This window comes from Poecile atricapillus, chromosome Z (genome assembly GCF_030490865.1).
Source record: "Poecile atricapillus isolate bPoeAtr1 chromosome Z, bPoeAtr1.hap1, whole genome shotgun sequence".
In the NCBI taxonomy this organism is placed as follows: Eukaryota; Metazoa; Chordata; class Aves; order Passeriformes; family Paridae; genus Poecile; species Poecile atricapillus.
This window is the reverse complement of record NC_081289.1, coordinates 124,984,769-125,012,009: the sequence shown is the minus strand read 5'-3', so window position 1 is coordinate 125,012,009 and position 27,241 is coordinate 124,984,769. Positions and strand designations below refer to the sequence as shown.

The 27,241-nt window shown below is 36.8% G+C and overlaps 1 protein-coding gene across 4 annotated transcripts in view; it reads right to left on the bottom strand.

Annotated features, from left to right (window-relative positions):
- Nucleotides 1-648: 648 nt before the first annotated feature.
- Nucleotides 649-27,241, bottom strand: part of CENPK (centromere protein K) — a 26,716-nt gene continuing 123 nt past the window's right edge. Inside the window, exons 1-10 of one of the 4 annotated variants that reach the window (XM_058826201.1) lie at nucleotides 27,017-27,235; nucleotides 24,498-24,596; nucleotides 22,526-22,582; nucleotides 19,598-19,670; nucleotides 15,322-15,368; nucleotides 11,172-11,254; nucleotides 10,968-11,066; nucleotides 10,554-10,695; nucleotides 6,962-7,015; nucleotides 649-4,664 (exon numbers count right to left, since the gene is read on the bottom strand). In XM_058826201.1, the coding sequence (XP_058682184.1) occupies nucleotides 4,506-4,664; nucleotides 6,962-7,015; nucleotides 10,554-10,695; nucleotides 10,968-11,066; nucleotides 11,172-11,254; nucleotides 15,322-15,368; nucleotides 19,598-19,670; nucleotides 22,526-22,582; nucleotides 24,498-24,596; nucleotides 27,017-27,055 (852 nt within the window). In that variant the 5' untranslated portion in view covers nucleotides 27,056-27,235 and the 3' untranslated portion in view covers nucleotides 649-4,505. Of the gene's footprint in view, nucleotides 4,665-6,961; nucleotides 7,016-10,553; nucleotides 10,696-10,967; nucleotides 11,067-11,171; nucleotides 11,255-15,321; nucleotides 15,369-19,597; nucleotides 19,671-22,525; nucleotides 22,583-24,497; nucleotides 24,597-27,016; nucleotides 27,236-27,241 lie in introns of those variants that run through there. The other 3 variants (XM_058826200.1, XM_058826202.1, XM_058826203.1) reach the window with 3 other exon arrangements.

Here is a 27,241-nt window from a genome sequence, read left to right as displayed (position 1 = left end):
TGCAGAACAAAGAACTTCTTGTAACCATGACTGATTATAATTACGAGTAGTTCGGCACTGCTGAGGTACTTTGGAATGCTCATTGTTTAATCTGGAAACAATCTACTAAAACATGGTGTATTACCTGAGAATATGCACAAAATAAAAAGAGTCTCATTGTCTTAATCACTAGAATGTCATGCTTGGAAATAAGTAGAAGTATTGTGATCAAACTATTTTGTGCTAAAACAGTTTGAAGCAAAATAAATAAATAAGCAAATGAAGTGAAAATGCAACAAGAACAAAACAACTCCCCCCCCAAACAAACAAAAAACCCAAAAAGCCAAACAAAAACCCAACTGCCCCAAAACAGCAAATAAAACCAAAACAAACACAAACAAAAGAAACCCCACAACCCTCCCCTCAAAAAACTGCACACCAAACCAACCAAACAAAAACAAAACAAAAAAAAAACCCCAACTAACCAAAGAAAAAACCCCAAACAAAAAAACCCTCACCCAAGAGTAAATCCAGTAAATCAAACCAAAACAATGAAACAAGTTTATCTCAGAAAATACATAGACTGGCTATCTTTTGTGAATATTTAACTATGAAAGATGACTTAAACAGCTACAAGACTGCTATCACGTGCTTTTATCGGACTTTTATTTTTTTAAAAAAGCTTCAGATACAATCTAAGATACAGAAAATATAGCGTCACTTTACCAAAATACTAACATTCAAGAATTCAATAATTTAAGATCAGCTTAATTTTCCAAGGTTATGTAATATGACTGTAACTAGCTACAGCAGTCTTCATTAGTATCACCTGCACTCTCTCAAAACCACAAACAAATCTCCCGTGTATTTCTCCCAAAACTTTACACCAGAAACTTTTACACCAAACTCTCAAAATCAGATTTTTTTTTTTTTTTAATGCAGAAAAATGTAGATAAATATAGCAGTTCCATTTAATGCCACTATCAGAAGTTGAAAATCTGCAGAACAATTTAGGAACTTCAATAGGAAATCACATCAGTAAGTTTGTCCCAACAGTCCTTTGCAGAGTTGAATTTGTGAAGGTAGGCATGCTCTGCTCTTCCTTGTAACCTTGTAACACTTACATGCAAGAAGGTGTTCCTGTAGCTAGATCAATTTCTTTGCAATAAGAAGTTTGCTGTACTGATGTATTCCAAAAAGCAAGAATCGGGGGCTCTGCACAGCATGCACATTCCAGAAGAATCATTACTATATAATGAGCAATTTTTTTCTTCTTCATGTAAATGCCAGTCTGATATCTAGATCACACCAAATCTGAATGGCAAATAATTCTCCCTTGGGGTGAGATTTTATACTGAAGCAGTCACGGCAGAAAGCACCAGTCCCCAAGGACTCTGACTGAGCAGGTGACTGTTCATCTGTGAATTATGTCCTGGCTGGTGACACAGTTGTGACATCTTATTCTTAACCATACTAAAACCACCGGCTCCATACTAGAATATGGTATGTGTTAGATGGAGAAGCTACCTGCTTATCTGGTGCCAAGGCAGAGCTGTGAGAGGTTTCAAAGCAGCGCCGGTATTCCAGAGACACGGGCCTAATCAAACAGACCTAGCCAAGTACAGCACTTCCTTTACTAAGTAATGACTGAGATCAAAGATGTCTGTCCTTTTGCAGATTGTTGTCATGACATCTGTCTTGACCTCTTATAAGACACAGATTAAGTTTACCAAGAGGCCTGATTCTCTCTAGACAGGCATGGCCGGGTGGGAACTGCTGGTCAAGTAAAGGGAAAGAAGCAAAGGCACAGGCAGACTGGCAAGATGACCTTCTGCTTGCTGGCACTGCTCTTCCTATTGCACCCAGGATACCATGGGCCTTCTTGGCCACAAGGACTACCAGCTCAAAGATCAGTTTGTCATCTTACTCAGGCTTGGTAGCTCTCAATTTAATATCATGGCTTTTTGTTATTTTACCTTTTTAGAGTTAAAAATTGACAGTAAGCTAAACAAATCCTTATTTCATAGAATGCAGAGTCCCAGTATTAGCATTTAATAGAGGTGTTAATTCCAAACAAACAACTGTTACTTAGATGTACACAGAGAGAAAAAATGGAGACATTACCCTACTCTTTTCAACATACTCCCCAACCTTCTTGATTGTTGAAAGTACCAATGAAAGACTTTACTCCTAGCTTTTATCATAAGGAAGATCTGCTCTTCATCACTGCCTTGATTTTCTTCAATTTACTTGTCAGGATTTTTCTAGGAGTTACAGCTTTCGGCTAGCTCTGTTTCAGTCTAAACCAGGTTATCTTAAAAACTGGCAATACATTTTTGGCTGAGAGAAAATGGATTATGTCTTCCTACAGCTTTTCGTCTGCTGTACTGATTCAATCAACCCTGAGGAAAAAGCTCTACACTGAACCTTTGGGTCCTGAGCATATCCAGGGCCTAAGCAGCAAGGCTTCAGAGAACGCAGAAAATACTGTGGAGCTGCAGGGGGATATCAGGGAATATCTATGTGTATCTCCTCAGGGTCCCACTGTTAGTAGAATAGATTCTGAACTTGCTGGCTGCCAATTTTCTATAATGATTACTCACAAATCTGATTTCTATAAGCTTTTTTTGCAAGTTCATATGTAATCTTACAACATATTTTATGGGAGTGAGTTTTATAATTTCATGTAAAGCTTTTTGTGAGGCACATTCATTTAAATCTATCCTGGTATTTTACTTGGATGAGGTTTGATTTTGATATGAAAAATAATGAATACTGCATCTTCTTCAGAGCAGTTGTTTATAGACTATCCTATCTCCTCAGTGCTTTGGTTTGGGAGGCAAGTAGTATGGAATGGTATTTTTCTTCTTTTTAAACACAAGAGGCTACTGTGTGCTTGACATTTTTTCTTCTACTTATCAGTGTCATGACAGAAGCAGTCATCCAGCATTGATGAAGTACTTGAGCAGTATTAATAATAAGGTGAAAGGATAGCAGAATACAAAGCATTTAAACACAAATGAAGAGAAAAAACCTAAAGAGACAATGCTATAAATCTAAGCCAAAAAATGTAGTTATTTGAATTCTTAGTTAAAAATACTGTAACGTGAATGTGCATAGACACTAGAGCTCATAGATGAGTAAGAGAGGTTTAACCACAACAGGAGGGTAGTTACACAAGCAATATGAACCAAAAAGAAGTCAATGTTCATGCACAACAGCACACACCAGTCTATATTCACGCTTAATCACCAGTTGTGAGGGTAAAATGAACAGCATTCACCCACAATTACACAAGATGAATGATTTTTTTTTTTTTTTGCTTCTCATTTAATTATAATTAATTATAATTAACATTTATACTGGACAATTATACTGGAACTTACATGATATTGGTCCCCCTTACCTCTCCAATGTGTCCTTAAATCATCTGTACAAGTCATCACATCAAATCACATAAATACCACTCTAAAAATCATCATACAAAAACATTCTGTGATAGTATACTAGCTCTTTATTTTTCCATCTATTGAAAAATCATCAAAATTCCTCCCTCAATAAACCACACTCTGGTTAATAAAGGACAAACTTTCTTTTCCAAAGTTTTAGTCACTACAGATACGCAAGAGTAGAATTTTTGTACTCAATACAATATGGTAACAATGGCTACAGAAAAGACAGATTATACAGAATGCCAGCATCGAGTAGGAAGGTAACTCTCAACTGACATAATTTAGAAGTTGTAGAGATGAACAGAACAAAGACCCATTAAAAGCCTAATAAACCAGGTCTGAAAAAGTGAAGACAGATACTGTAAGGCAATATAGTAAACAAAGCAAAATTAAAACAAAATGGTCCATTTGGGAAGCATGCAGCAAAAGGCGCAGACTTGACATCTGCTACACTTTGCACAGAAAGATGTGTCAGGTTTCCTAAGTATTTATCTTGGAGACAATAAAATTGTTTGCAAAGGCTCAGAGAAAGAAACAAGGCATAACACATTTCCTAAGAGGATACCTGTCTGTTAGTTCCAAATGTTTGCAAGGCCATGTACAGGAGGGAGGAATGGTATTATTCTGAATTCTGCCTTTACAGTGTACAAGAAAATACTAAAGAAAACTGAGACAACTTCAGGCAGTCTAAGAAATCTAAACCATAAAAGTAATGTATAAAGTATGATTTTTAAAATTAAAAGGACTGTTAAAACAAAAAGATTTTGTCTATTACATTAATTGGCATCTATCTTATTTAGAAGCAGTTAAAAAAACCTTCCACAATGCAAATCTTGATATGACACTGAAGGCCAACTGTAAGCAGCTAAAATAGATTCCTTTTTTTTTTTTTCCTATTTCCAAATAACATGCTTTTAAAAATCCACTTTAATAAAAAAGAAAAAAAAAGTCCAACAAGATGTGATCACTGATACTAAGAAAGCTTAGTATGAAACTAAGTATGTCCTAGACCTGAATTTTAGCCCAAGAGTACTGGTGTTGGTTTTTTTTTCATGTGTGCACTTGTAGGTCACACTACTTGTGAAAAGCTTGGAGGCGCATTCTGTTTGGATCTTTTGGATGTCTCAGGGCCATTCCACATCGCAGCAGCAGCTCAATATAAGGTGGCCAAAATGACTCATTGATTGTTATGTAAGGTTCATGTGGTGTGGTCATTAATTTGTTTATCAGCATCTGGAAGACCAAAAGGATAAGATTAAGGAAATTAACAAAATAGCTAGATTTTTATCTCCTTTAACCAAATTTATACAAATTACTGTGATGTAGGCAATATAAGAAATAAAGGACTACAGAAGTAATATAAGACCTCTTCAAAGTAGAAGTAAACAAAGGATTTCCAACTAACTTCATAATATCTTTTGTGATATAAAAATTAGAACTAGAATCCTCTTTCTTGAATAAATGTAGATTTATTATATTTATTAAAAATGGTGTATCTAAATACAGAATTAGTTAATAGGAGTTAAAAACAACATCAGTTTTGTAACTCTTTTTTAGTTCATAGAGATCATGATCATGCCCTCATGATACTGCTCATGGGGAGTACTGCACACATTACAGATTAAATAATCTTAGTCATCCCATGGTGATCTTTCTATTTGACCTAGATATTTAATCTTTCTACTCAGATCTTTTAAATGTTATACTGTCCCAATTTCAGTAAGTATAAAATAATGTTTGCCCCTTAATGCTAAAGACAAATTCAAAATCCTTACTACCATATTTTATATTTTTTGCACCCACTGCTACTAATAAAAGACTCAAATAAACAACTGCTCTTCCTCTTCAGAACATTCTGAAGAAGAATATTTCCATTTAATATCTTCTGTACCTCCAATTTTAAGAATTTACTCCAAATGCATTATTCTAGACAAATTTTACTTAGTTTGTTCTGACATCTGATATTCCGAAATAGCCTTTATGGCTGTAACTTTATTTGTATCTCAGAAAACATTTTTCAAATTTAACAGGGACTTGAAGCTAGAACAATACAACTCAACAAAGAAAAACCTCCCAGAATACAAAGATAAGGGACATTGACACTTTAGGTAGGATGCTGAAATTCAAAATTAGCCTGATTTTTTCAAATAGTGTGTTCTTCCTAACAGAAGTCAGATATTACTTGAGTATGTTCACATTTTCAGGAGATTAACAATATCAGAAAAATATGAAGGGCAATTTTAAAGCATTAGAAGAACTTCAAAATTCTTGTTCCATAAGGGCTACTTTAAATTCTCATCTGTTTTGAAGATCTGCCTAATTTGGCATTAACAGGTGTGCTGAGAAGCATACATTTGAAGCTTGTAAAAATATTTGGTGATGTAAGCCCAAAGCCTGAGATTTAAACTATAGTACAATGTCACAGTGATTAGACAATAGCATCTTAATACCAGAAAGTTTTTTTACATGACATTTTTCCTCAAGAAAAAAAATTTCCCTAGAAACATTTTACATATAGAAGCCTAGAACTATCTGAGGAGGAGGAACAGAAAATATCACTTCAAATGCTATATTTAAGACAAGAAGGAAAATTATGCTTTTTAATTCACATTCATTAATTTCACTGTAATTAAAAATTCACACTAAACAATGCTTGTATACTTATAAAATCAATTAGAAATGCATGAATCAAATCACTTGATTTCCTTGTATGAGTTAATAATCCAGTTAATGCATAAGACTATTGTTCCTTCTGAAGCTACATAGTAATTAGTCCTTCTGTAAATATATATTTCAGAAACATTTTTCTTGAAACAGTATAAAATAGAGCATGAAGTGGGCCAATTTTTTTTGTTAAACATAGTGTTTGTTTCTCCCAACATGAGTCACTAAGCCACATAAAACTTCTTTGAACTAAACACTGTCAAATCAAGAAATAATAGACAGCCGTTCTTCAGCCTAACTGAACATTATTGCCATACCTCTTTTAAAAATTGGTGGCTTCATTTGATAGGAATTAAAACAGAAAACTGACCTAGATTCATAGAATGGTTTGGGTTGGAACATACCTTAAAGATCATCTCATTCCAAGCCCCCTGCCATAGACAGGGACACCTTCCACTAGATCAGATTGCTCAAAGCCCCATCCAACCTGGCCTTGAACATCTCCAGGGATGGGGCATCCACAGCTTCTCTGTGCAACCACCGTTCCAGTGCCTCACCACACTCACAGCAAAGAATTTCTTCTTGACAGCTAATCTAAATATCTATTCTTCTAATTTAAAATTCTTTCCCCATGCAAAAAAATTGCTCTCCATCTTTTAATAAACCACTTTTAGTACCAGAAGGCTGCAATGAAGTCTCCCTGCAGCCTTCTTGTAGACACAACATTCTTAATGATTCTAGATTAACTGTCTTAACTGAATTCCACATACTGTTATTTTTATTAAATACTTTATGATTATCATCATTATCATTACATCCGAATATTTAAAAATTCCTCAAATCTCTACATAGTAAAAGCATCTTACCTCTAAAATGTCTTGCAATGTTATCAGTTCTACAACTTTCTCTGAAGAAGGGTTCTGGAAAGATAACCATCCCCCAGCCAAATTAACAAAACCCCAAACTAGTCAGGAAAAATGTTAATTCACAAAGTAAAATAATTACGCAATTATTTGATGGCATGGTACACAATAGATGAAAACTTTTATGTAGATTTCGTCCCAACAGAAATACAAGGTAACGTTTAAATCTATCAGCTCAAAATCCTACACTTCAAATGTAATACTTTTTGAATTATCAAGAGAGATTAATCTAAAGTGATCATAATTTTTTTACCTGTGTTTATATTCAAATAAAACCAAGTACATCACACTTGTAATGTAGTACAGAACCTCCTATGAACAAGATCTGTTAGAGGAAAAAATGTTTTCCATGAGCTTTAAATAAATGTTTATAATACAAAGTTGACACAACTCAAAACTTCATTTCATAGTGCCTTAATATTTTTTCATGATTTGACAGTGAATACTTACTTGCTTTGAATTCAACTAAAAAATTTATCTTATCAAGGTTAAGAAATAGAATAATTAAACATTTTGGTGCAAAAAACGCAATGATAAAGTATCACTGGAAGATTACTTGTTTTCCTTTGTAGCAAGCAAATCAAGCCATTTGACTATAGAGATTCCTTTGGCAGCAATGCCAGTGGATCTATTTGTACTGTTGCACAGTAAACTTAATTCTTTAATTTTCCAGTTTTACATTTTCCCCATGCACTTCAGCTTCAACAAAATAAAGGAGATAATATTCCACTGGCTTTCTCAGTATTGCTGTTGAATATATCAATTTAAGTCCTAAGATACTAACAGGTGTGCAGCACTTTATGCAAACTCCACTTCTGGAAAAGAGGAAGAACACAAGCAAGAAAGAAGAATATGTGAAAGGCAAGTTCTGGATCCTTTTTTCCAGTCACAGTTTGTAATAGTCTACAGAGACTCAGAAGTTTCAGTTTTTTTCCATGGAAACTCTGCAAATCCTGGAGCTATGGCCCAATATCTATCTATGTGCCTTTATCTTGATACTCAGCTGAGAAAGTAGAATCTGCATTACCTATCTGCAAAAAGTTCCTTAGAGCAAACATGAAGGTACTTCATAAGCTCTGCTGATACAGTTCCCTGGTCAAAATTACTCCTAATACATTAAGTACCACTAATCACTTAAGTCATTAAGCAAGATGCTCAGCATTTCATTATTTAGCTTGAAAGGCACCTTCTTCACCCTTCCAATCAGACAAATTTGCATAAAGAATATTCCTCAGCCTCTGATTTTTCATATTATTATCCTGAAAAAGGAAGCTGATTTTTTTCCTGGATTTAAAATGTAAGATAATTGTTACTATGGTCACTGTCTATATTAAAGATGTTAAGCCATGGCAATGGAAGCCAACCTGAGCTTCAGTGATCCAGTCTTCACTCCCACTTCCAATCCCACATGCATGTCACCAGGTGAAAGGAGGGTGGAACCAGACCACTGAGGCTTGGAGCAGTTTAAACTATGTGGAAGCCATGTCCTGCAGACATCAACCCTGCACATCTGCCCTCGCACAGAACCACTGTGAACACTAGAGCTTCCACAAAGTGAAGCAAAATTACTGATGTGCAGGTTTAAGAGCTTGGTGCCAGCTAGACTGTTGAGCTAAGCTGATAATAGAATTGAATAATGCGTTCTCCTCAATCAACAGAGCAGCAAATTTCAATGCCAGTGATTACAATTTGTATTTCTGACGCTCAATAAATGTAGGCAAAAATGGCTGGCTGTCCTGCCTTCACATTCAATTACTTAGATGCAGATTAGTAGGTATCTGTAGTTAAGCCGAATGATCCAAGTGAGTCAAAAGATACAGAAAAGCTATGATTCACAAAGAGTGAAAAGAAAGAAAAACATTTGTCAGAAAACAGACTGTGTTTAAGAGTTCAGGAAATGCATAAAAAATATTTAAGCTAAGGAAAGATAAAATCTTGTGTTGAAATTAATCAAAGTGTTTTTTTGTTTAAGAAAATGATTGGTGACAACTGTCATTATAGACCATTTGTACCCCACAAATTTAGTAGCCTTCTACAACAGAGTTACAGTATTTGTGGAAAAGGAACAAATTATGTAATCTACCTGGACTTGTCCAAAGCATTTGACACTGTCCCACATGAGATTATTTCTAAAATGGAGAGGCTGAGAACAAAATCTGCCATATCTACTAACTGCGGGAAAGGAAGGCATTGGTATGCAGAAAAACTAAGATTCAACAAAATAAGATACTTGAATAATACTTTGAACATCGAGTCTTGACATTTCCACTTGATATTTTTATGTGCAAAATATGTGCTTCTGTGCAAAACAAAAGATTTTTTTAAATTAAAAGATCAGGATTCATTAGCTGCAAATTACAGACAGAAAAAGACAGGGGTGTAATTTGTTGCTTTGGTGATGGGTGTGAACTAGTAGTTTTATTTATAATATTGTTTCTTAGCAGGTTGCAAAACAGATTAATCCAAATGAAAACAAACATAGATAATGGGTATTACTAGGATAAGCTAGGGAATTGAAAAATACTATCTTACAGGAGAACATAAAGGTGTTGCTAGTTCAGTTAGCAAAAAAAAGAGAGGACATGAGATTGCTGCCATAAATATATCAGGAGGAATGAACACAAGAAAGAATCAGCTATTCTAAGGAAAATTCTGGTGTAAGAATCTGTATTAGACATGGATAAAATTAGACTGGAAGTTATGAGACAGCTTCTAACCAGAGTACTGAGGTACTAAAAGGAAAAAACACAGGAGAAACAGTACTAAAACAAAAAATAATTTGTTTTAAAATGGAGCTCAGTGATAGTACTGAAGAAATTATATTATCTGGTTACCTGAAATAACAGAACTGGATTAAAGAAATAATTTCTACTTCTGTAATGTTAAGTGTGCCTGAAAGAAAAATCAAAACCTGCCTTTTTTCATAGCTTTTTTTGTATCTATGAAATAGTAATGGTAATAATTTTATTTTTACTGCACGCTTTGAATTTATTAAGCAAAATACTCCCTGGCTGCCTATTTTCCCTGAAGTTCTAAGATAATTTTTGACCCAGTTTGCCTGAACAAAATCTGATGGTTAACATTCCAAACTACTCTGTAATTATAAACACTTTTCCTTATTGTTCCAAAAACATTGTTAGACAATTAAAATTTGCTTTGCCAAGGAAAATAGGAATCTACTTGCCCAGTCAAGTTGAAAAAAAAAAAAAAAAAAAAGATTCAATTTGGACTGCACCCCACACTATTTCTGAATTTGGCACAGCTTGCAGTTCAGTGAGAAATACAATATATTGCTATGCATCTCACTGGGTAAAGGATATATGCATTAGGAAAATAAAATATCTAGCTGAAAACAGCCTTAAATAACATAAAACAACCTGGAAAATATAAATTAAACCTAGAGGATCAGCTGTAAAAAAATACGCTTATTTCAAAATACAACTGCAGGTTCAATGGTACTGACTTTAAACAGATATTGCCTCTAATTAAATATAAATTGAACATTTCAAATTTAATAGGTAAAGTAAAGTCTTACCTTGTTTTCAATATTTTCATCCTTCTCTGGAAGGGGAAAGTGTTCACTCAGGAATTCACCCAAAGCACTCAAGAGTTTTTTCTTATGTGTCTTTAATTTCAGTATTTTACTTTTCAGTTCGTTGAACTCTCTAACTTTCAAACTAACAGTAAAAACAGCAATAGAAAAAGGGATCAAATCAAGTAACCAAAAAGTCCTTCATAAGTAAAAAAAACCCCTCATTATCTATTGTTAGAAATTCAACATCTTTAATCACAGAATACAGTAGCATTATCTTCATGTTTCAAATATGGATTACTAGGCAATTATTTGATCTATTAACAAAACAAGGAATACATTTTAAGACTTTGCTTGCTTATTTGCTCCTCTTGATATTTAAATTCTTCAATTTATAACTCAAGAACGTAGAAATACCTTTTTGTGGAAGGTTGTTCAACTTGGATATTTGCCTCTTCTTCAATTTTATTAAGAGTATCTAGCATCTGTTTCTGTTCCTCATACCACTGCTGTTCTCTTTGAAACATGAAAAGTAGGAAATGGTACAACAGATAAATAGTTTCCCTGGGCAGTCAAAAGAAAAAAGCTTACAGCATTCCAAAGTCCAAATTATTGTATTACCTTTTTAGATCTTCTTCCAGTTGTTTATTCTTTGACCGAACTGCTGACAGGACCATTTCAAGATCATTTTTTACCTTCTGCAACTATGAAAGAATAAAAAGAAATTAAACTACTATTTGTAGGTAGCCCAGGCTGTAATATTTGTTCTATATATGGCTACATCTGTAAATCTGATAAAGAAGGACAAAAGCATCTGCAATTTCTTTATAAATATCAAAATCCTGTTTAAAATGAAGGAGGTATTAAAAATGTCACCACAACCAATTGCTCATTAGTGTCTTCTTGAAGCTCACAGCACATAACAAAATACTTCATTTTACCTGAAGCAGATTGCGGAGCACACATGAACTGCTCAGCTGACAAACGACTGAGAAGAAAATGTCTACAGCAGCAGGACTCAATTGTCTAAATTCTTGCAGTTGCTGGCAAGAATGAATCCATGCTACTTGTGCCACATAAAATGTACAGAAAATGAAGATGCATCAAAGACAGACTAACCACATCCATAAATTAAAGGATCCTCAATGCTATGGACATATCTGGGACAGGAAAGATGGAGAAATAAAACTACTGCAGTCAGAAGCTATCAGCATTGCTGAATCTAGGCAACTCTCAATGGGTCTTTCATTATAGAATCATAGAACGGGTAAGGTTGTGTTGAGGAATACATTGAATGCAGGTAACTCAGGGTGCAGCTGCAGTGAGAGCTGCAGGTTGAGTTATGACTTGAGCTCTGGCAAGAGCCCCAAGCAAGAGGCCATGAAGTGCCAACCCTTTGCAAAGCAAGGGGGCCAGAGACCTGTGGCCCTGCCAGGTGAGGGGACATTAAGACATGGGAAGAGCTGATGATGACTGGACTATCCTTTTTTTACACTGTGAGAGTATAAAAGCCTTTTGGTTTTGAGGGTATGAAATTCCTTTGTTCTGGGTTCCTCCTCAGAGGCACTCACCTCAAGCTGTTTTTCTATTATTATGCCATGATTAAATTCTTTTAAGGATTGTGATGAGTGAGCCTAAGGGAAGAAGGAAACCTAGGGTTGAGGTGGTAAGAAACCTGATCTGTGTGAGTATGGGATGTGTAGCTGCAAATGGGCTAAGTGAATGACACTGTGGCTCCTGAATTGTCGGATAGGGAAGTTTCTTTAACCATTGTGAGGGACCAGAGTGGTCCAACCTCCCTGTTCAGGCAGGGGTATCCAAGAGTACATGGCACAGGTTGCATCCAGACAGTTTTTGAGAAACTCCAGTGAGGGAGACTCCACAACCTCTCTGGGCAATCTGTTCCAGTGCACTGTACAGAAGCTCTTCCTTGTGTTCTTCTGCATCCCACTGTGTCTTGTCCTATTGCTTGGCATCACCAAGAGCCTGGCTCCATTCTCTTCAGATACTTGTATAAATTGATGAGGTCCCTTGTTAGAACACAACCGTCTTCTACAAAATAAAGTTTTCTATATAAGCCTATGATTTGGATGTATTTTTTCTGCTTCCATACAAAGTAAGAGCACTTGAGAATTTAGCTCAAAGAAATACAAATTCTGAAAATATGCTACAGAAGCAAATATGCTCCATATATACTACATCTGAAAAAACCTGGTATCCTCAAATATCAGACCAACATGCTATAGCCATACAGGCAAATCAAAGTGTGTAACTGTCATGGGTTAGCTTCACCTTTAAGACCGAGTAAAAAAAGGGGAAGTTGAAGCTACTGGTGACTGATGGGAGTTTTTCTTCCTGACCAATTATCAGTCATTTTCAAGAATTGACAGCAGATCTGACCATTAAAAAGTGAATTCAACTTGTAAACACCCCCTTAAGAAGTACACTCAGAGCTCTCTCGTTCTCTTTGGGTTTCTGGCTTTTGAGAGGTAACAAGCTCTGTCTTGGCTTTCCCCCCCCTCCCAGGCCCGGGACAAGGCCGCAGGGGGGAGGGGAGGAGAGAAAAGCAGAGCTTGGCAGCTTAGTTTTAGTTTTCAAGGTCTGCTGCTAGACTGAAACCTGACACTATGAACTCTTGCAGCTTTTCTAAGGCTTTAATTTTTTTTACTACCTGATAAACGTACAGATTACTCTTTTTTGCTAGAAAGACAGAGAAAGAGAGGCAATCAACATGCAAAAGACATCATAAAACTACTAAAAACAGTGAAGAAAAGAGTTAAGTTTAAATAAGAAAGAAAAAGGAGATGCTTGTTGCTGAAAGGTCTTTCTGTTACAGCTATGGAGATGGACAGTAGTTTAAAGACTCCTTTAATTCATGACTAGAGTATGGGAGGACTAGAGTATTCAAAGTGTGGACTTTAAAGAAAAGAAGGGTGGTTGTAATGCTGTGAGTTGCTGGAACTTGCGAGTGAAGTGAAGATTTTAAAGCCTTAAAGGAGCCAAAGAGATGGCTGTTTTCCAGGAAGGCTCACAGAAACAACTGAAGAAAATTTCTACGTTTGAATCACTTATCCTTAAAAATAGCATCCCTAGATTCAATTTGACCCATTGCACACCTCAGAATAGTGTGAGATGGGAGGAGTGGACTCTAGAAACTCCATGGATTAGCAGGAAGAGACTTCTGTTTCTCTACGGGGACTGATGAGAAGACTCTAGAAATTGAGACTGTTTTTGACCACCAAGATTGTAAAACTATTTTTTTTGTCTCTATGTTGTTATGTGTACAAAGAAATAGTCAAGTAGTGAAAAGAAAAAGAGTTTTCTGAAAGTTTATTTTGGTATTCTTATTCTAATAGTTTGTTAATAAACTATCTTTATTCCTTTTAAGTTTTAAGCCTGTTTTGCTCTTATTTTAATCCATATCTCACAACAAAAAATAAGTAATTTTTGTTACTAGTTTAAAACCACAACAGTAACCTAACAGCTTTTTGATAGTGACTTTTAACAGCAGTCAGGTTTGCTGTTGTGAGGCATACTAGAAGGCATTAGATACAAGAATATCCTCACATCATGTAGCATTCCTATGTCTCATCAAAACAGTGTAATGTTACCCACAAGACATTCTTGATTTGCTCTTTCTTCCAATGGAGGAAACTCAACAAACCGTATGCAAATTATTGCCACAGAACTCAATGTCTAAGATAAATGACTCTTCCATGTAACACATAATATTACATAATTTTCTATCAAGTATGAAATGCAATATATAACAAGGTTTTGCTTAAAAACACATACAAATATCTCAAAAGGCAGGCATCAGAGGATAGGGTCTTTTCAGTGGTGCCAAGTGACAGGACAAGGGGCAACAGGCACAAACTCAAACACAGGAAATTCCATCTGAAAATTAGGAAAAACTGCTTTACTGGAGGGTGACTCAGCACTGGAAGAGGTTGCCCGAAGAGGCTGTGGAGTGTCCTTCTTTGAAGATATTCAAAAGCCACCTCAAAACAATCCTGTGAGGCACTTAGGGGCAGGGTTTAGTGGTGGATTTGGATGGTTGGACTTCATCATCCTAGAAGTCTTTTCCAACCTAAACTATTCTATGATTCTACCTCCAGAGGTCCCTTCTAACTCCAGACATTCCGTGACAAATTCCACTTTGCAATTAAAATTCAGCCACAGATCATCCTGAAAACACAATCTGGAGTGGATTTTCTCACCCAAGCACTTATGCAATGTTAAATGAAAGTAATCTTCAAAAGTACTGTGAGTGGGCTTCAGCCCCAGAAATGGGCCTTGTTGCATATTAAAGATGATGGCTAAATCTTTGCAAGGCACAGTCACCAATCTCCCTGGCACAACATATCTGTCTCCAGTCTCCCAGCACAATGGACTACGATCCTAAGTGAGGCCTTGGAGCATTAATGTAGCAGGGATGTTGATTATCACATCATTTTTGTTGCATGCAGATAAGTTTATTGAGCTACTGTGATTAGATGGTGTGTCCAGAGGCAAAATACTGTTTATTGTGTGTTACTCACTGACTTGTGCAATAAGTCAGTTTAAAACCTCACTCATTAGGAAATTTTACTAGTTATACCACAGTGGGAAAAAAAGCATTGAAACAACATAAATGGCTGAAGGAAAATACACAGCATTTTAGCAGAAGTCTGCCCTAAGACCAGTCACAGGAAAATGCAGCAATTTAATAGATTGCTTTTCTTATTTACCCAACAAAATTCTATTAGCTCTTACAAACAAAAAGACTTACCTCTTCTTTTCCTAATTCTAACAGTGCATCTGGATTGGTAGAAATTACTGAAAGATAAAATGAATTGGTTATTTTTTGCACTGAATGATAAAGATTTATTGATACTGAAAAGCACCCTGGCTAGGGAGAAATCTGTGTACTTTCTGAAAAACAGCTTGGCTCTCAATAGCAGTTTAACCACATGCTGTGGTGTCCTGCTGAGCTAACCTACTATCACTATTCAGCAAGTTAAATTAGACTGAAAAAAGTGCAGTGTTAATGCTTGTGTGTCATTTTTTATATCTGAACTAGCTCCAAGTACACTGCTGTAGGTGCATAATGAATGAACACCACATTTCTATACACTTCAAGACAACTGAGCCTGATATTTTCAGCAGAAGGCGTTCAATCAACACTACCAATGTTGATTGAATTTGGCAATCAAATTCTTCCAGTCTTCCAATTCCTTGTTAAACAACCACCCAAATGCTTGATCAAGACTATAGAACCTAGTTTTAATAATGTCAGAAGCATGTGACCATCCTTACTGTTCAAAAGAACAGCTATATTTAGGGAAACGAATGGCCTAGAAAGGCCAATATCCTAACTCAAACACTGTGCAACAACAATACCTAAGTGAAAGCAAAGTACAATTCAAGACGAAAATGTTTCCCCAGAACGCTTCAACAAAATGCAGTGATTTATGACTCATGCACTTTCAGAATAAAAACTGAATTCTTGTCTTTTACAGCATTCAACAGACTCCAGTCAATTCTCAGATCCATGTCAACTTGCATAAACATAAACATAGGACTGCATAAACATAGGACGTTTTGGAACTATTTCGATACATTAACAGGAGAAATGAAAACTATTCTAACAGATTAAATCTTTGTTAAACATATTTTTTTGTGCAAGTTTGGGTTTGAAATCTTAAAAATATTTATTTACTTTATCTTATAAATAATTATTTAAAAAAAAAAATTCCTTTAGCAAAAAGGAAACCCTTAATCCTCTCACAACAGCATTAAACATATTCTAAATATACATAGTTGATTTACTAAATTCAGAAAAGTTCTTCCTTTGGCAATGTTATAGAACTTACCTAAAAAAATTTTAAGAAGATTTAGATTAATAGTTTTTAAAGCACTGTTTGTTCTGAGATGAAAATTAGAAAAACTGCTGAGTTAAAAATTAAATTAAATGCTTCAATAAAATTCCATTTACTTGGAGAATTACTGTTTCTAAATCTTAACACAAAATTTGAGTACTGTGTTCCCAATTAAGCTTAAGAGCTGTGGGAAATAGTGGTCTGTGCTTTATTAGAGTAAGATTCCTTTATTTACATGAATGTCCTACCAACACATGATAAAATTAATTGGTGCACTTTTATTTGCATTCACTGGCGTATTTGAAAAAAACCCATACAATTCTTCCCCCTGCCACTTCCTGCTGACATGATCTTTATAAGCCCTCCCTTACCAATTATTATCAATTTTTTGCAATGGCCTCATAACACTTCTTTATTTCTAGATACCTAATCCTGAGTTCATACTTGCCATTCAGTGTTCATATTGTGTGAGTATCAGAATAGAAGGCCCTGTCTTCCTGGGAAAGAAATCACTAATGATAATTTAGTGAAAAAACAATGCAGATCTAAAACACCGGGAAAACACACTTATGCCAGCTGCTGCTGTAAATTCAGTGGTTGCTCAATCCACTATCAATTAAATATTTTTCAGTTGTAAAATCACAACACTTGCAAAAATCAAATGTCAGACAGAATTGTCTAGTGATACAAAGTACAATTACTAAGAAAAATACTACCAGATGTTAGGAATATAAAAGCAACTACTATGCACATGTTTATACAGAAACTCATATTAAAATAAAACAAAAAGGTATTTGGCAGAATACTGCTATTTTGCAAAGTAAAACAGAAATCATGCGGAGACCACAACTGTTTGAAATGGTTTAAAATATGGTTGCTTTCACTTCCTGATTTTGCAAAGGTACAAGTTAAATTTTATTTCTATAAGCCAAATGCTTTCTAAAAAGTTTTAATTCAGCTGATTTAGCAGATCTAGAAATACATAAATAATACCAGGAATTGAGAAAGAAAAGGAGACTGAAGTAAAAGCTCTGCAAAAATAAAATTTGCATTGTGAATTCAAGCCTGTTTGCCAAAATTGTGCTCAAAAAAATGTAGAACTGCCAAGTTGTAACCCCTGAAAATAAGTTTTAAGATTGAAATGCTGACAGGTCCTCATTTACAGGAAATGAACTGGCCATTACTAAAAGCAAAAAACAAAGTAACAAAACAGCCTGACATTCATGCTCTATTAGTAAATTGTATTAAATCAGTATTTCTGCTATTTGTGTTTAGATAAAATCAGACAATGTTTTAAATTAAGTAATTCCTCCTTCAAAACAAATAGTAGGTAGAAAGAAGCCAAGACAGAGAAGTACGCAAAGTGGACTCCTCATTTTCATACAAGCACTGTAACTCTTCAAATTCTTAGCAGCAACGTTCTTTCTTCCCCTGGAAAGGGAGCCAAGAAAGGCAGAGATTTTGCTGTAAAGTATTAATTATAAATAGTTTATTTTTCTATTACAAAAATAAGATTTCTACTAAGAAATATTATCATCTGGGAAGAACTAAGAATGGTTGAACAAAGCAAGTCAGCAAGCCAAAAAAATAGGCCAAGGATATTTTTAAGCCAATAGCTTGAAGTTTAATATACATATTTTAGTACGGAAATCTAACAGCCTCAGGTATTTTACCCAGATAAAAACTAAGTTCTTTCAATTAATCTGCTTTAAGCCAGAGGCTTATTCATGAACAGCAGCCAGAAACCAGTATGTTCCAAATTCATTCAATGACATGCCTTTGGTCTACATACCTCAGAAGCACTGGAGGCTGACAGTTCTTGGAGTGAGGCTTACAACACTGAACTATGAATTTATTCTAATAGAGCAACAGTATCTATTTATAAGAAAGAAAAAATATCTTTTTCCAGCTTCTCTTATTTAATGATGAGATACAGCAAATACATAGACGTAAAAAAAAGTTGGAGAACTGCCTCTAATGCTGATCTGAAAAGGCATTTCCATTTGGCCAAATGACAAATCATTGGAAATCACCAAGTGCTGTCTATAATACATTCCTATAATTTTGCAAATACTACAGAACCAAGCCACTACTGGCATAAAAATATTCAAATGAGTCAATATATCAATTAAAACATTAACTAGAAGTTTTACTGGATTGACAGGTGCTAACAAGTCCTTGATAGGAGACATGACCAGGAGTACTACCAGAATATTAATGATAGTAATGTGAACTGTTTTAGGAGTTTCTGCATGAGATATCTGAAAAAAAAGATTACTTTACTCACACTTAGAACCTGAATGCTTTTATATCCAGTATCTGGCCACATCAGCCACATCTCTTGCAAGAGAGTGAAATCTGTCAGTAGTGGTACTTACGTACAATGAGAATTTTGAAGAACTGAAGAATTTATACCTTTTGACTGATAATGCCTAACAGATATAAGAACTACCACAAGTCTCAGTGGTTTGTGCTTCTCAGGATGAGTAAGTGTTCTGGATGCCTATGTTGTTAAAAAATTCTAGAGTCTAGTACCATTTTATCTTGATTGAAATCTCCAATCCCTGTTAATTCAAAATATGTATTTTACTACAGTGTAAAGGGTTCAGCACTGAAAATTTACTTTGAAGTTTCAACTAGCACATCATAATACAATACACCTTTGTAAAATATTAATAAAAAATAATCAGAAGATGTATGGTTAATGTATCATCTTCTTAAAAGACAAAATAGAGACAATATTATTTGCCAAAGTATTTATGTTCCAAAAAAGAAATAAAAATAAAAGATGGAGAAAAAACAATCACACAGAAAAGAATATGAAGGAGGATAACAGGATAATGAACTTCTCTTATTTGGTTAGCAGATCTGCTAATAGTTGTTTTTCCATTTAACTGACTGATGAATGGTGGTATGAATCATGCATTTGTTTGTCCAAAATCACAGGATTAAGTTATAGTGGAATTTATTTTTAATTTCAAGTCAACTTAGAACTGAAGTGCAAAAAAAAATGTAGAAATGAGACATACATGCTACTTTTTAAAGTAGCATTAAATTTATTTTGATTTTTAAGTAGTTATGGAATGAAAATACAATCGGCAGACATTCAATATACTCACAGCCTAGATAAAAAAAAACTTTGCAGAAGTTTATATAAGCATTCTTTACAAGGAAACAGTTACTTACTTTCAGGATTTCTCACTTGCCATTGATGAGAATCTACAGTTAAAGCTTTCCATCGCAGCATTAACAAGGAAAGCTGTATAACAAGAAAAGAAGCATTTCTTGAAATGTATTGAGTTGCACTGGCATAAAATGAGATAGAATGGAATAGAAATTCAGTTATTAAATTGATACAACAGAAAACAAGAGAGCATCTATTACAGTAGAACACTAGTTCCTTCACAATTTCCTTACAGTTCCTTACAGTCACTCACAGGGACCAAGAAATGTTTCTATTACTTGTTCAAAAGGGGGAAATGAGAAAGAGTCAGAGTTGGCAGTGTTGTGAAGGTCCTTCAGAGAAAAGTTCACATAGGCAAAGAAATGCTTCCTAATGTCATCTCTGAACCATTCCCATACATAATATCACTGGGTATCAAGAAGAAGATACCAGCATCTCCCTCTCAAATTCCCTGAGGAAGCTGTAGAGAGGAATCAGGGCACCCCCCAGTTCCTTCTCTATAAACTAGAGAAGCCCAAAGCCCTCAGCAGTTCCTCACAGGACATGCATTCCAGCCCTCTTATCAGCTTTCTTGCCCTCCTCTGGATGCACTCAAGGACTTCACAACCCTCTTGAATTGTGGGGCACAGAAGTGCACTGAGCACTCTAGGTGAGGCTGCACAGCCCTGACTACAGGGGATAATCCCCTCCCTTGTGGCTGGCAGTGCCACGCTCGAGGCTCCCGGGATGCCGTTTGCCCTCCAGGCTGCCAGGGCACACTATGGCCTCACCCTGAGCTGCTGTCAACCAGCATCCTCAGATCCCTTCCTGCAGGGCTGCCCAACAGCCACTCCTTTCCTGCTCTTTTTGTTGCTATTAAATGTCATGCCACTGAGGATTGACCAATGTTCTAAGCTAGCTTGATCCCTCTGCAAGGCCTCTGGTCCCTCCAGAATGTCAACAGCACCATCCAGTTTGTAGTCATCAGCCAGCTTGCTCATGGTGCATTCCAACCCTTCATCCAGATCACTGATAAAAATGTGGAACAGAGCTGGCCCTAGAGCTGCACCCTGAGGAACACTGCTGGTGGCTGGTCACCAGCCAGATGCAGCCCCAGTCACTGCACCCCGCTGAGCTCTGCCCTACAGCCAGGTCTTCACCCAGCACACCGTGAACCTGCTCATCCCACAGCTGCACAGGTGTCCAGAAGGATGCTGTGAGCATAACAATGATATTTAAAAGAAGAAATTACATACACGCTGATTAGGAAAGTCTAAAAAGGTATTGAAGTAACACCCCCTTCTCCTCCCATTTTGCTACCTATGTAAATCATTTATTGGCTGTATTTTTCAAAGTTAGAAAGAGAAAGATTTTTCTCTTATCTTGATGTCCAGATGAGGAGGGGAGTGATGAACAGCTAAGATGTCCAGATAGGATCAAACCCACCACAGATGCACCAGGGGGAACTGGCAGGTGAAGTGGTAAAGCCACTATCCATCATATTTGAAAAGTCATGGCAGTGTGGTGAAGATCCCACTGACTGGTAAAGGAAACACACAAACCATATTATTAAGAAAAGAAAAAGGGAGAGCTGGAAACTACAGATTGGTCAGTCTCACCTCTGTGTCCAGCAAGACCATGAAGCAGATCCTCCCTGAAATTATGCTAAGGTATGTGGAAAATTAGGAGGCAAGTAGTGCTAAGCAAGATGACTTTAAGGGCAAATCATGACTGACAAATGTGGGGCCTCCTTTAACAGAATTACAGCATTGTTGCATAGGGGAAGAACTACTGATGTCATCTATCTGGGAGCTGTGCAAAGCACTTGACACCGTTAAGAACAACATGCTTGTCACTAAACTGGAGAGACACAGATTTGGCAGACAGACCACTCAGTGAGTAAGGATCTGGCTGGATGGTCACACCCAGAAGTGCAGTCAACAGTTCAGCATCCAGGTGGAGATCAGTGATGAGGTGGCCTTGTTTCTGAGATGGGTACTGTGTAACATCTTTGTCAGGGACATGGACAGTGGGATCAAGGGCACCCTCAGCAAGTTCACTGACAGCACCAGGCTGTGTGGGGCAGTCAACGCACTGGAGGGAAGGGATGGGATCCAGAGGGACCTGGACAGGCTGGAGAGCTGCACTAGTATAAACTTACGAAGTCCAACAAGACCAAACACAAGGTCCTACACCTAGGTCAAGGCTACCCCCAGTATCAGTACAGGCTGATTGAGAGAAGCCCTGCCAAGAAAGACCATGGGATCCTGGTGGATGAAAAGTTGGACACATGCACTTGCAGTCCAAAAAGCCAACTGTAATCTCTGCATCAAATGCAGCAGGGCCAGCAGGTCAGGGGTGGGGATTCTGTCCTCCACTCTGCTCTGGTGAGACCCCACCTTGAGTGCTGCCTCCAGCTTGGGGTCCTCAACATAAGAAGGATGTGAACTTGCCCAAATAAGTCTGGAGGAGAACCACATAGATGACTGGAGCGCTGGAACACCTCTCCTATAAAGACAGGTGAGGGGAATGGTGGTTGCTCAGCCTGGAGAAGGCTCCAGGGAAACCTTACAGAACCTTCCAGTGCATAAATGGGGCCTAAAATAAAGAAGTGGGACTTCTTTATTGTTTACAAGTGCATGTAGTGACAGGAAAAGGGGAAATGGCCTTTAAGATGAAAGAGGGCAGGTTTAGATTAGATATTAGGAAGAAATTCTTTATTGTATAAGCACAGAGACACTGGAACAGTGAAGCTGCAGACACCCTATCCCTGGAAGGGCTCCAGGCCAGGTTGGATGGGGCTTCAAGCAACCTGATCTAGTGGAAGACATCCCTGGTTCTATGCCTGGGCTAGAACTAGATGATCTTTGAGGTCCTTTCTAACCCAGGCCATTCTATGATTCTACAGTCTTAACAGAAGATGAAGTATTTTTAAAAACCCACTGTCTTACCTTGGCATCTGATTGTAGCAGCGTCTCTGTTCCTAGAAGCATTAGCTTGCTCTGACACTTGGTAGAAAAGAAAAGAAATAAAACACAAAGTTTGTTTACTCTTCTCTTTTGTATGAACAAAACACAATTTTTAGAAATTTAAACATAACTTCTTTAATATAGGAATAAAAGAATTTTAACTTGGATCCTTCCATCCTTATACCCTAAACCAGAAGAGCAAATTAAGAAATGTTTTGAAATCATAGCACAGTGAAGTAGAACTTAATTAACTCTGAAGGAACAAAGTAGCAGCTAAAGAAAGATGCATCCTGTGAATAAAAAGGCAAGTTATGAGGAAAAGTACACATGGGAAGGCGTTGAACAGATGAAGAACATAAGAAACTGGAAAGAGAGTCATGGACAAGGCTGAACAGAGAAGCTGCTGAGAAGTTAACACACATTCTGCTCCTCTTCTGGCTCTCCAAAGAGAGCAATCATATTATAATACATCTTTTTAGTTTTAAGTAATATAGGGAGTATACTGTACAGTTCAGAAGTGGTCTGATTTTTGGGAGTATACTACATCAGCGCTTAGGACTGCAAAGGGGTGTACATGCAGTCTGAAATTCAGGCCACCACAAATTATACAAGGCATAAACAGGAGACACTTGCTAAACTCTTTTTTCTTAACTGTCACCAATTTAACCTGCCCCATAACAAGGCAGGATGTATTCTACTAAGCAGTAGAACTACTAAGCAGTACTTCGGAAACCCTGCTATTAATGTCTGCTTACCAGAACACAGTATTGGACTTCTCCCACAAAAACTGTTTGTGAAGACATACAATCATTGGAACATTACATGTAACCATATAACCAAGAAGCTAATTAAGTAACTATGTTTGCCAAAACATGAGTACATCCAGGATACAAAATCCAAATAATAAAATATCTATTGTTTTCATCAACTTCCAAAAACAACACATCACTTCCTGGATTATTTTGGGCATGCTGGGAATGAGATACAAGATATCAAATATTTTCAATTAAATTCAAAATAGTAAACATTCAGATTTCCCTTCTAATTTGAAAATTTCTAAGGTCCTCCAATGTGGTGCCAAACAAAAATTCAGAAACTGAGACACAGAATTCCCTGCCACATGCAAACTTACCTGAATACTCAACAAGAAATAAAACCCTTTAGTCTTTTTTAATCAACTTGTGTAAAATGAATGCATTCTGATTTGTCTGTACTTTCTTCTACTTTGAGTTTTGGAATACTTTTACTTCAGTTTCTGGTATTTTAATGTTTTGAACCGACAACTCAGAACCCAAACAAAATTATGTAAGTACAAAAAACAAAATTGAGTGAGGCAATAAAGACTCTGAAAATATAATTTAGAACACAACTTTTCATCAGATTCCGAAGAATCTTAAAGGAAGAACAGTATTCCCTAAGAACTGATACAAGTTTATCTTCTCTGGGAATCCTGTAAATAAAAATACCCTGCCCTAAACTGTTATTTGCTAGCATATTGTACCATGTATCAAAAGAGAACATCATTGTCCTCCTCTGCCTCTCTCTCCAAGACCAAAGGACCTGTGAAATGGAATCCCATCTTTTGTGAGGATAAAGAGAGAAGGGTCTCTGTATGCTGGTACTACCACAGCACAAGTAAACTGTTTGATTTTCCATAATTTTAACATATACTCCCACACTATCTAAACCATAACATCCCACACTAACTAAGCCATAAGATCAGCACATTGACACTACAAGGTATTCTTCACCCCTGCCAGCACTTCTACATTTGACCTGTCTGAAGATCTTCTTTCCTTTTTATTTGTTTGTGATTTCTTGTTTGTGATTTTTGGTTGGTTGGTTTGGTTTAACAGAAGTGGTGATATTGGAGGGGGTGGGGCCAGCATGTGTTGAATAAAATTATTCTGAAAAAGCTTATAGTAAACCTAGTCTATCATTTATATTTGCATACCTCTTCCATCTGCTTCCAAATACTCTCACATTCACCCAAGAGTTCTTCCTTGGCATCTACAGGACCAGCTGTGTTAGTGATTTCTGATAAACATTCAGCCTATTAAGAAGCAAATAGAACCGTTATCATTATCTGCAATAACTGATTAAATCATACCTGCCACTTCAATTCAACTATGTAACAGAATAAACTCTCTTAATCCAAAGCTTTTACCTAACTCCTTTATAGTTCTAGAAAGCATCCAGCCATTAAGTAAAATCAGCTAACTATATAACTAAGTAAAATTAGAAGACACTAATAATTTACTTTTAAAATTGAATGACAAAGTCCTAAATTTTCATAACTGGTCTGATTATGTGCAATGGCTTCTTTACTCATATAAAAACAATAAGAGAATCTCGCATCTACAAGGCCAGAGTTTACCTCCATGTATCTACAAAGCTTTTAAACAGTTACTTCTGCTCCATCAATGAATGTGCTAATATGTTTCTCCTTCATTTGAATTCAGAATATGTTTAATTAACAAATCAAGCATCCTCAAGGTTACTAGAAAAATAACAAAAGAACCTGAAAGATATACAGACAACCAAGAAAAGAGGGCACTGGACAGCAAAAAGAAAAATCAACCCAAATTAAATTAAAAACTTTGAGAAACTGTTGGGTCAGAAAAAACACATACAAATTCCTACATTTAATTCTAGCTTTCTCACTTAAGAGATACTTGAATGACACCAGCAATTAACAGGGGAAAAACAAGAATGGGCAATTTTTTTTTTTCCAGGGAAAACAACCAACAGGCTAAATGTACCAGATACAGGAAGCCTTTAAAAATAACTTAGGGTATCACAAAGCTCACCAAAAACATAGAGATTAAATAGAAACATTAAAAATAGGAAATAAAGAGAAATTGCACTCCTCTGCCTTCTTAATGAAGCACAAATTGCTAACTCCATCTTTTGTTTTTTTTCAGAACAAAAACACAGCATCAGAGAAAATGATGTTGAAAACCAAATTTAAAAGGAGTGAAATATTCAGCTAGAACTTCCAAAGTTCCTCATTGCAAAGTGGATGAGAAAAGAAAATCAGAACATCTCACTGAAACCTGGAATTACACTAGAGAACTCTTATGTAGCCAATCTACTAAGTCTTCCTGGGAAATTTGTTGCATTTAAAGTGGAACATTAGAAAATCTACATTACCGTGATCTTATAAGAACTAATGAGCATAGATTTTGCAAAGGAAAATCATTATCTTCTTGAGAGTCTTGGAATGTCTCCACAATATAAAACAGGACCAGTTCCCATAATTTATTAAGACTTCTGAAATGCCTCCAGCAGACTGCCCAGAAAGAAGAAACTAAGAAAGAAACTAAGAAATCTTAAGTTTTTTCTCAGACAAAAAACTGCTAATGAGACAAAGAAAGAAGGTCTGGGGGGATAGTGGGGAAGGAGAAGAATAAAAGCATGGGGAGAAAAAGAACCCCATGCTTTGGAAATTTAAAAGGGGTCTTGGAGGGGGATAAAAACCTATTCTGCCTGTGTCCCCTGCAGTACTACAATTCATCACCATGAATGCATTCCATGAATAAAATTCTGAAGAGAAAGCCAGAAAACCTCCATCACGCAAAAATGATTGAATGATTCTGTTGCTGACTTTAAATTTCCAGATCAATTTCATACAACATTTCAAAATGTACATATTATGAAATATGACAGGGCTCTCACAAGCTAACTGATTTGCAGTCCTTAATGCTGTGCTCTTAATTATCTTACACAGTACACACACTGAAGTGTCACTTTCAGATGTTTTCTTTGGTAACTTGCAATTTTCCCTATTTCAGTATGGAAAAATTACATTTCTGTTTCTACAACATACATGAAAACTGAAGGCATTAATACTAATGTCTTCCCATTTCAACACGTTATTCCTTCTTACCTTGTTTTAGGACTACATAATTAGGTAAAAAATACACACATCAAGTGTAGGCTCTGTGCTAGCTAAGGCTTTATGACAGAATCATAGAATGGGTCAGGTTGGAGGGGGTGACAGGTCATCTTGTCCAACCTCCCTGCTCAAGCAGGGCCATCCCAGAGCACACAGCACAGGATTGTGTCCAGATGGTGCTCGAGGATCTCCAGCGAGGGACACTCCACACCCTCTCTGGGCAATCTGTTCCTGCGCAGACACCTGCACAGTAAAGAAGTTCCTCCTCATGTTCACGTTGAACTTCTTGTGCCTCACTATCTGCCCACTGCCTGTTGTCCTATTGCTCAGACACCGAAAAGAGCCGGAATCCATTCTTTTGGCACTATCGCTTCACATACTCACACACATTAAGAGGGCGAAATGCGTCATGTGATCAAGCACAAAACGACCAATTGAGGGAAGGCGGTGAGGGGAAACTGACACCATGATTGTGAAAGAGCCAATTAAGCACCGTAGAAGCACAATAATCGGTAGGGTACAAATAACACTGCAAAAGCGGTGAGACAGAGAGCCCCCGCGCCCCCGATACGAACCCCAGCAGCACAACGGCAGGAGGACGTGAGGCGGGACATCTCCGCTCATAAGCGAAGGATGAACGTCGCCCCATTCCCAGCTAGGAAACCAACGCCCTCCCTGCAAAGCAGCCCCGCGGGTCCGACGGCCGAGAACACCTCCCGACCCAGCGATGTCGGAGCGCCGGGAACCCCCGAGCGCCGGGAACCGCCCGGGACTCTCCCGCCACCCCTCCCGCCCGTTAC